The sequence below is a fragment of the Haemorhous mexicanus genome, chromosome 6, assembly GCF_027477595.1.
Source record: "Haemorhous mexicanus isolate bHaeMex1 chromosome 6, bHaeMex1.pri, whole genome shotgun sequence".
Classification (NCBI taxonomy): Eukaryota; Metazoa; Chordata; class Aves; order Passeriformes; family Fringillidae; genus Haemorhous; species Haemorhous mexicanus.
In genome coordinates this window covers 64,046,282-64,056,256 of record NC_082346.1, presented here as the reverse complement: position 1 = coordinate 64,056,256, position 9,975 = coordinate 64,046,282, and the positions used below count along the sequence as shown (strand labels likewise).

General features: G+C 57.9%; 1 protein-coding gene across 1 annotated transcript; it reads left to right on the top strand.

Annotated features, from left to right (window-relative positions):
• Window positions 1-1,043: 1,043 nt before the first annotated feature.
• On the top strand, window positions 1,044-6,966 carry PTGER2 (prostaglandin E receptor 2). The gene is made up of 2 exons (XM_059850652.1): window positions 1,044-1,900; window positions 5,079-6,966. The coding sequence occupies exons 1-2, from the start codon at window positions 1,055-1,057 to the stop codon at window positions 5,322-5,324; spliced, it is 1,092 nt and encodes a 363-aa protein (XP_059706635.1). The 5' UTR covers window positions 1,044-1,054; the 3' UTR covers window positions 5,325-6,966.
• Window positions 6,967-9,975: the final 3,009 nt, after the last annotated feature.

Genomic DNA, 9,975 nt, shown 5'->3' with positions numbered 1-9,975 from the left:
CGGCCGTGAGAGCTGCTCCCGGTCTGGCACGGGGACTGGCCGTGCCCCGGGGCTCTCGAAGCCGCACCGGGCTCCTGGACCAACACCGGGCTCCTGGACCGACACCGGGCTCTTGGACCAGCACGGGGGCTGGCCATGGGAGGGACTCTCGAAGCCGCACCGGGGCTTCTGGACCGGCACCGGGGCCGGTCATAAGAGACGCTCCCGGTAGCGCAGCGGGGCTGGGCGTGCCGGAGCCGGGGCTGGGTCACACCGGGGACTGTCCCAGCGATCCCAGGGCTGCCCCAGCACTCGCGGCCCGGCACTGGGGCTCTCGGACCGCACCGGGACTGACCGCGTCCGGGTATCCCAGACCGGTACCGGGACTGTCAGACCGCACCGGGACTGGCCGTGTTCGGAGCTTCCACACCGGTACCGGGACTCTCAGAACCGCACCGGGACTGGCCGTGTCCAGGGCTCTCAGACCGGTACCGGGACTCTCAGACCGGTACCGGAACTGCCCGTGTCCGGGGCTCTCAGAACGGTACCGGGACTCTCAGACCCGCACCGGGACTGCCCGTGTCCGGGGCTCTCAGAACGGTGCCAGGACTGGCCGCGTCCGGGACTCTCACACCGGTACCAGGACTGCCCGTGTCCGGAGCTCTCAGACCGGTACCGGGACTCTCACGCCGGTACCGGGACTGGCCCTGTCCGGAGTTCCCAGACCGGTACGGGGACTGGCCGTGTCCGGGACTCTCACACCGGTACCGGGACTGGCCCTGTCCGGAGCTCCCAGACCGGTACCGGGACTCTCATACCCGCACCGTCACTGGCCGTGTCCGGGGCTCCCAGACCGGTACCGGGACTCTCGGTCCGGCCAGGGTCGGTCCGGGCGCGTTCCCCGCCTTCGCTCGGTCCATCCCTGCGAGCGCGGGTCCGGGGGGGCCCGGGGCGGTGCCGGGGGCCCGGGGCGGTGCCGGGGGCGGCGGGCGGGGCGGTGCCGTCGGGGCGGGCGGTGCCGGTGCCGGTGCCGGGGGCGGCAGCGCAGTCGGGCGTGCGGCGGCGGCGGCGCGGGATGAACGGGACGGGCCGGGCGTACGGGAGCGACGGGACAGCGCTGCCGGCCGGGGCTCGCCCGCTGGTCAGCGCCCTCATGTTCTCGGCCGGGCTCCTGGGCAACCTCCTGGCGCTGGGGCTGCTCCTGCGCGGCCGCCGCGGAGCCCGGCAGCGCCCGCCCGCGCTGTTCCACGTCCTGGTGCTGGCCCTGGTGGTCACCGACCTGCTGGGCACCTGCTCCGTCAGCCCCTTGGTGCTGGCTTCCTACCACCGCAACCTCACCCTGACCAGCCTGGCCCGCGGAGGGCACATCTGTCTCTACTTCGGCTTCGCCATGAGCTTCTTCGGCCTCGCCACCATGCTCATCCTCTTCACCATGGCGCTGGAGCGCTGCCTGGCCCTGGGGCGGCCGTACTTCTACGAGCGCTTCCTGAGCCCCCGCACGGGCCTGGTGGCCCTGCCGGCCATCTACACCTTCTCGGCCGCCTTCTGCTCGCTGCCGCTGCTGGGCTTCGGGCGCTACGTGCAGTACTGCCCCGGCACCTGGTGCTTCATCCAGATGCACCTGGAGCCGCGCCGCAGCGACGGGGAGGTGGCGGGGCTGAACGTCGCCTTCTCGCTGCTCTACGCCACGCTGCTCCTCTTCCTCATCCTCGCCGTGCTGCTGTGCAACCTGAGCGTCATCGCCAACCTGGCCCGCATGCACCGCCGCGGGCAGAGGAGCCGCAGGGTGGCCGCCCCCGAGCAGCCCCGCGGGGCCGGCGGCTGCGGCCGGCGCATGTTCTCCATGGCCGAGGAGATCGACCACCTCCTGCTGCTCTCCATCATGACCATCACCTTCGTCATCTGCTCCCTGCCCTTCACGGTGAGTGTCGCTGGTTGTCCCCTCTCCCCAGCGCTCGCATTTCTCTCCTGGCCTTTGTAAAGCATCCCCCAATTCTGCTGGCCAGACCTCGAGGTGGGGAGAGCCCAGCTCAGCCACGAGCCTGGCAATGTGCACTTCAGTGGGGAGTGGGGGGATCACTCCCTGTGTCCCCAGGGCCAGGAGGAGGATGGGGTGTCAGGATCACGGGGGGCAGGAGCGTGGAGTAGCAGGAGGATGGGGTGGCAGGAGAATGGACTGGCAGGAGGATGGTCTGACAGGAGAATGATGTGGCAGGAGCAGAGGTGCCCTCGAACCCCACAGATGCTCCAAGGCCAGGCCATGTGGCTCAGGCAGGGTCTCCTGGACCACACATCATCACTGAGATTCCCAGGATCCAGAGACTCATGGTGGAGGTGTGAGGGATGGCAAAACAACCTGTTACACTTCTAGAGAGGGGGTGAAGGAGCTGCCCTGGGCTGGAGGCAGTGGATATCCATGCTGGGCAGGATGAGTTATCCCAGATTTCTGAGGATGGAGCTGGAGACGTGGGAGGCTGCACCCACCTCACTGTCAGACAGAGATTTCTGCTCCTCTGCAACAGCACTGAGGCGCTGGCACAGAGATGGCAGATTTCTGGGAACAGAGATCTGGCACAGCAGCCACAGCACGTGTCATCCCAAGGGACATCCGCACATCCCATGCCCCATCCATGCACGAGGCTTCCAGCAGAAATCCAGGATCAAAACAGGCAAGTGAGGAAGTGGAGAGAGCGAGTGCCCTGCCTGTCTGGGCTCTGCCCTCCCAAGGCCACTTTCCATCCATCCAAGTGCTTTTCCACCAGGAGCATCGACGGCTCCAGAGCCCGGGTGTGGGAGCCCCCCAGGAGGGGGCAGGAGGTCAGCTGGTCCCTGAAGAAGTGACCCCACCAAGGCTGGGAGCACAGCCAGTGCTAATTTCACACTCTTGGTGTTAAATAGACTCTAGCTTCCCTTCATCCTCCCTTGCTATTCCTAAGGGAAAAGGAAATAACCACAGGATACAGCCGAGCCAGGGTTTTAGAACAAAGGAATAATGTCCAGATGCTCGTGAGCATCCCAGGAGCCTCAATGCCCTGAGAGATTCCAGCTCCTGACCATGAACCCACAGATGATGGACAGCTCTTCCTGTGTCCCAAAAAAGCCCTGGCTGGCTGCTGCGGTCAGTAGGAGTGGAACCCCTTGGAGGGGGCACGTGGGCAGGGCCCTGTGAGTGTGCTGGGGGCAGAGGGGCTGGGAAAGCAGCCCTGGCCAGGATCCCATGGGCCCTGTGGTGGCAGATATGGCCTTATCCAGAGCCAGCTTCCCTTTTCCCACCGCCCCGCTCCCATGTGGGGCTGCGCTTTGGCAGCGGCTCAAACCCAGCTGCTTCCTTGGGGTGACACTTTCTCTCCTGTCCCCGGCTGCCCACAGCTCCTCCCAGGAGGAGCCCAGCCTCACAAACCCCTCGGGCCACCAATTCCTCCCCAAAACACACCAGAGCCTGGGAATGCTGCGTGCGGCCAGCGCGGGTGTGCCATCCCGGGGTGGTACCCGGCGGATGCCAGGCAGGGCAGGGATGCTCCTGCCGCCCAGCCCCATCCCTGCGTGTCCCCAGCCCGGAGCGAGGGGGTGGCGAGTGACCCGAGTGAGTAAGGAGTGCTGAGTCACCCTTCCAGGAATGCCCGCGGGCTGGGATGAGTCGGCAGTCGCAGGAAGGACCGGCGGGGTCCGGCAGCGCTCATCCTCTCCGTGTCCCACGGTTCTCGCTGCCGTGTGGTCTCAAGGTGAGACACCACTTCCTCCGGCAGCCCCGGTCTAACTGCGGCTCTGAACGAAGCAGAGCACGGGGCTGGCTTGCATTTAAAGTTCATTTAAACCCACAGAGTCGGCAGATTTGCTGTGACGGCCCAAATAGCCCCAAAAGAGCTGCCTGGGGGGGCCGATCTTGGGAGCTCAAACTCGGAATTGTTTCTCCCTGTGGTTTCTCCCTGGTTGGGGGAGGTGATTGTGAGACCCCACTTGCAGTGCTGTGCCCAGCTCTGGGGTCATTCCAGCACAGCAAAGACCTGGAACTGTTGGAGTGAGTCCAGAGGAGGCACCAAATTGATGGAAGGGATGGAGCAGCTGTGCTGGGAGAATTGGGATTGCTCACTCTGGAAAAGAGGAGGATTTGGGGTCACCTAATTATGACCTTCCAGTACTTGAAAGGAGATATAGGGAAGATGGAGAGAGACTCTTTACAAAGAGTGTAAAGTCACTCCCTGTCACTCCCTGGAGTGACAGGACCAGGGAGAAATGGGTTCAAACTGTCAGAGGGGAGGTTTAGATGGGATATCAGGAGAAAATTCTTTGCTGTGAGGGTGGTGAGGCCCTGATACAGGTTGTATCACAGAGCAGCTGTGGCTGGAAGGGTTCCAGACCAGGTTGGATGCACCTCCTCCAAGCAGCAGCTGACAGATGCAGAGGACACAGTCTGAAGCTGTGCCAAGGGAAATACAGATTGGATATTAGGAAAAAGTTTTTACAGAAAGAGTGATAAAGTTCTGGAATGGCTGTCTGGGGAGGTGGTGGAGTCCCCATCCCTGGGTGTGTTTAACAAAGCCTGGATGTGGCACTGGGTGCCAGGGTTGAGTTGAGCTGTTGGGGCTGGGTTGGACTCGGTGATCTTGAAGGTCTCTCCCAACCCAGGGATTCTGTGATTCTGCGAATTCTGTGAATTCTGTCATTCTGTGAATTCTGTGATTCTGTCATTCTGTGATTCTGTCACTCTGTGAATTCTGTCAATTCTGTCACTCTGTGAATTCTGTCAATTCTGTCATTCTGTGATTCTGTGAATTCTGTTAATTCTGTGAATTCTGTCACTCTGTGAATTCTGTCATTCTGTGAATTCTGTGATTCTGTGAATTCTGTGAGTTCTGTCATTCTGTTAATGCTGTGATTCTGTCAGTTCTGTCAATTCTGTCACTCTGTGAATTCTGTCAATTCTGTCATTCTGTGATTCTGTGATTCTGTCAATTCTGTCATTCTGTCATTCTGTGAATTGTCATTCTGTCATTCTGTGAATTCTGTGGATGGGCTTTGCCTGACCCCAGCCTACCAGAACAGCAGGGGAGGGCGAAACGAGCCGATTTTTCACCTCCTTTCCACCCCTGCTTTGACAGATCCGTGCCTACGTGAACAAGCTCAGCGAGGCAGAGGGTGACCACGAGTGGGACCTGCTGGCCCTGCGCTTCCTGTCCATCAACTCCATCGTGGATCCCTGGGTCTTTGCCATCCTGCGGCCGCCCGTGCTGCGCCTCATGCGCTCCGTGCTCTGCTGCCAGGTGACCCCCACGGCCCCCGGCAGCCACGCCGTGTCCTCTGCTGTGACAAAGCTGCCAGCACGGCCGCACCTCTGCGGGCAGTAGATCCAGGAGGATCCTGCCTCCTGATGGGCAGTTCTGGGCCCCTCAGTTTGGGATGGATGTTGAGGTGCTGGAGAGCATCTGGAAGAGGCAATGAGGCTGGAGAGGGGCTGGGAACACAAACCCTGTGAGGAAGCCCTGAGGGAGCTGGGGGGCTCAGCCTGGAGAAAAGGAGACTCAGGGGTGCCCTCATCCCTCTGCAGCTCCTGGAAGGTGCCTGTGCTCAGCTGGGGCTGGGCTCTGTCTCCAGCAGCACTGACACAACCAGAGCTCACAGCCTCGAGCTGTGCCAGGGGAAATACAGGTTGGATATCAGGAAAAGTTTTTTACAGAAAGAGTGACAAAGTTCTGGAATGTTCTGCCTGGGGAGGTGGTGCAGTCCCCATCCCTGGGTGTGTTTAACAAAGCCTGGATGTGGCACTGGGTGCCAGGGGTGAGTTGAGGTGTTGGGGCTGGGTTGAGCTCCATGATCCTGAAGGTCTCTCCCAACCCAGTGACTCTGGGAATTCTGTGAAGCTCTGCCTTGGGGGCCATCCAGTGGCTGCTGCAGCCTGGGCCAGCTGGGGGTGGCTCAGCTGTCACCTGGCAAGTCACTGCAGGCTCTCACAGGGACAAAAGTGCAGTGGGTCAAGGCTGGAAGGGCTGGTGAGTCCCTGGGTGCCGCTGGCACCCTTAGGGCTGGAGGAGGGCTCAGCCCTGCTGGGGAGGGTTGGGGGTGAAGCCTGGGGGGTTTTGTTGTAACCCCATGGCTGGGGGGTGTTGGGAAGCAGAGGTTCCTGCTGGTGTGCTTCCCAGCAAGGTCTCAGTGGGGTTTTGGGATGCAGGCAGGGCTACAGCTCCTGGAGATGGGGCTGGGTGGCTGCAAACACCCATCTGTGTCCCCAGATCCAGAAGGATTGGGAAGGAGAGGAAAGGAGCAGTGTGTCCTTAAAAAATCCCCATTGTTTTAGGCTGGTTGCCTAAAGAAATGCACTTTTTCAGGGCCAAGTCTGTCTGTCTGTGCCACACCCCTGAGATTTTAGGCACTGGTGGGTCCCTGAGGGGCACCAAAGTACTAAAAAAGCCAAATTTTGGTACTTCCCTGGCACTGTGATGGAGCAGAGCAGCCCCTCCTCAGCACCCATTTGGAAATTCCCTTTGGAAGAGCCAACAAAGGGAATAAAGAGCCTGACCAGGGAATGGTCACAGCCATGAGCTTCACCCACATCCAGGGTGGTGCTGCTGCTGGGGTTTGAGTTGGTCCTTGATTGGGACGAATATTTATTTAAAAAGAAATCAATAAAAGCAAAAAAACATGCAGGTTGTGAAGTTGGGCAGCATCCTTCAACACCACTGTTTTGTTTTCTGGGATTCCTCTTGCTCTTTGGGACTCCAGGATGGTTCCCACTGGGATGAGGAGCACCCAACTCCACATCCCAAGGCCACCACTGCCATTAGGAATTTTCTTGTGGCTGCCATTGGAGCAGCATCCAACATACCCAGTGGCATTTGTGCAATTCCCAGTGTGGAGTCTCATTTGGGAGCTGCAGCTCTGCTCAGGGAGCCCAAAAGTGCTGAGATTTGGGGCTTTTCTGTGTCGAGGTGATGTAAAAGAAAAAAGAAAAAAAAAGAGTTATTATTTAAATAATAAATGTCTCTCAAAGGAGCCTGCTGAATCATGTGTGGGTTTGTGCTTGTGATGCTCCTCAGGGTAGGTCTGGCTCCTGGAGGAAATGTGTTGGATGTGGGATGAAACCACAGGAGTGGGGAGAGAGGCTGGCAGGGGGAAGTGAGTGCCTCCAATTTCCTAAAAAGTGGCAATAAAATGCATTTTACAGATGCAGAATGACATTTTTTTACCAAAGCTACAGAATTCCCCCCCCCCCCCCCCATCTCTGAGCTCTTCCCTAAAACCTGCCAGTCTCAGAGCCAGGGAGAGGCAGGCAAAGCTCCCACCTGTTATCAAAACACCACCCCCAAAAATACCCACCCTAAAAAAAGGCAGAATTGAGGTCACTCTGTCAGGCAGCCAATGTCCACAGGAAGTCTCCTGGCCTCCCAAATGCCTGTGGGCAGATGCCAGGCAGGGGCTGCTCTTGCTCAGATGAGTTTTTGGCAGCACCCTGTGGCTGGGGGGCTGTGGAGGGGCTGTGGAATTTTAGGGATAGGGTTTCCAGATGTGGGAGGGGAAGCTGGGGTGCTTCCCAGACCCATGGAATGTCATTAATGCTTGTGCCAACCTTGGAAACCCAAATTTGGCACCGTCCCACCCAGCGCTGGCAGGGCACAGCTGTCCCTTCCCAAATTATTCCCTCAGCAGCAGGAAAAGCACATTCTGGGCTCAGTTTTGGGGCTCCCATCATGTCTCAGGGTGTGCTCAGCTGGAAAAGGAGCCAAAAAACTTTAGGAAGAGCCTTGGGTCCTTGAGCTTTATTTATCTGGATGGTCATGACCTGGCTGCTCACGCTGGAATTTCAGGACCAGTTGCCTAATTCTCCTCTAAGCCAGAGGGAATGGCTGCCTGGAGTGCAAAAGATAGAAAGAAAATTAAAAAAAAAAAAAGGGGAAAATGTTGGGAATGGCAAGGAGGTTGCATCCTGCAGGGATGTGACAGGGTGGGAGGAGAGCCCAGCAGGAGCTGTGGCACACCCCAAAGGCAGGATTCTCCCAGAATCCAAGGATTCACTCCTGCCAGCCCCCAGCTCCTCTGCTGACCACTAATTAGCAGCTGCTGGTTTTTTTGGGAGGTTTATGGCTCCTCATCAGGAAATTCAGGGCTGGGAGAGAACCTCCCAGCATCCATCCCCTGGGATTGGCTTTTTGCTGCAGGAGAGGCACTCTCCCAACCGTCAGGGCAGCAATCCTGGCAGGCAGGCTCGGGGAAATGATTTGGATCTTGTTCAATGCCCAAATAAAAGGGAAATGGCAAGGAGAGGAACCCCTTAAACCTGAGTCCCCTTGCCAGGACACATCCTGAGCTGCTGGCCAGGGATTACACCCAAGCTCTGGAATCCAAAAACTCCTCCTTTTTCTGCTTCCAAAGGGGAAAAGGGCCTTCAGCAGAGCTCTGGGAGGACAGGGAGGACTGTGAATCTCTGCGTCCTGAGCCATGAGCCTGCACAAAATGCTGCTTTTGTTAACGTCACGCAGGAGCCTTCGGAAAAAGCAAATTAATTTTCCTCTCATCAGCTCCCCCAGCATCTGCTCAGCTCAAATCCACGATGACAAAGTTTCATTTAATTCTCTGTGCCAGCCCTTAATGACTTTTTTATTCCCACACGAGAAACCTGCTGGCACAGGGAAGCTCCAGGCAGGTCTTTAACCCTGCATTTCCACCTGGGGATCTGCTGCTGGACAGGAGGGAGGGAGAAGCCGTTCCTTGGAGACAACAGAGGGCATCTGCTGCCCTTCAGGCTTCCTAAAAATTGTCAGACTTTCCACAGTGCCTGGGGGGTGCAGGGAGTGGGGATCTTGTCCAAAAACTGCCATAAAATCATGGAATGGTTTGGGATGGAAGGGACCTTAAAGTCCATCCTATTCCACCCCCTATCCACACCTCCCACCATCCCAGGTGGCTCCAAACCCCATCCAACCTGGCCTTGGACACTTCCAGGGATCCAAGGGCAGCCACAGCTTCTCTGGGCACCTGTGCCAGGGCCTGCCCACCCTCACAGGGAAGAATTCCTTCCCAATTGTCTGGGTTTGGAAAGCCAGGTGTCTGCTAAGGAGGGCAGGAGCCTCCCCTGAAATGGAAAATGCAAACCCCCTCCCTCCCAATTGCTATAAATTTTAAATTAAGGGGCTCTCAGGTAAAAATATGGGAGCAGGAATAACAGTTCTTTAATAGGGAAGAAAATAAAAGGATAAAATAAACACTGCAGTGAACTGAACCAACCCTGGCAGAGCCAGAGCACAGCCTGACACCCTGTGGGTCAGGGTGCTGGCAGCAGTCCCACTGGAATTGTGGCTCAGCCTTCCTGCAGTGCCAGGGCTGATTCTGCTGGAGCAGGGATCCTGGAGAAGGGTGCAGTCTGCCTCTGAAGGTCCAGGGGAAGAGGCAGCTGCTGTTCCTCTGGGAAATCCAGAGGAGAAGCCGTGCTGGTGTTCCAGGATCTCCAGATTCTATCCGGGTAGGAATGCTTGGCTCCTCCCCCTGGGCTCCCATCTCCCAATGGGATGCTGTAGTTCTTATCAGCCATGCAGGGACATTCCATGGCCTCTTATCAGCAGGTGTCTGCCCAGAGGGAGGAGTGGGTGTGGAAGAGATGAGGAAAACTGCCCAATGGACAGGACACAGCTGCCACACAGATGGCAAACAGAAAGAGTTTGCTTGGCAATCCAGGGCACCAGTATCCCATCTGGCCTCTGGCAGTGGAAAGCCCCTTTGGTCTGGCACTTCAGCCCCTTGGAAATAATCCCTGTCCATTCCCAAATGGTGCTGGTGCCACACAATGGTTTTGGGAAAAAGGCATTTTGGGAGAGTAGAGAAGAAAGGAAAAGCACTTCCCTCCTGCTCCCTCCTTTCCTGCTTTGTTTGGAACACCTCCTCCACATTCCTGTGCTGTCAGCAGGGAGGAAATTCTCATTTTTGGGCTGTTCTGGCTGAGGTTTTATGGGGGCCACAAAAGCCCCTCAGTCCCATTCAGGGGGATCAGGAAATGTGGGCAACATTTGG

What these genes read in the sequence shown, in the direction of transcription:
- PTGER2 (XM_059850652.1), top strand. Translation starts at nt 1,055, where the DNA reads ATGAACGGGACGGGCCGGGCGTACGGGAGCGACGGGACAGCGCTGCCG. An exon ending in TCTGCTCCCTGCCCTTCACG is followed by an intron (nt 1,901 to 5,078) that starts GTGAGTGTCGCT and finishes CTGCTTTGACAG; the next exon opens with ATCCGTGCCTACGTGAACAA.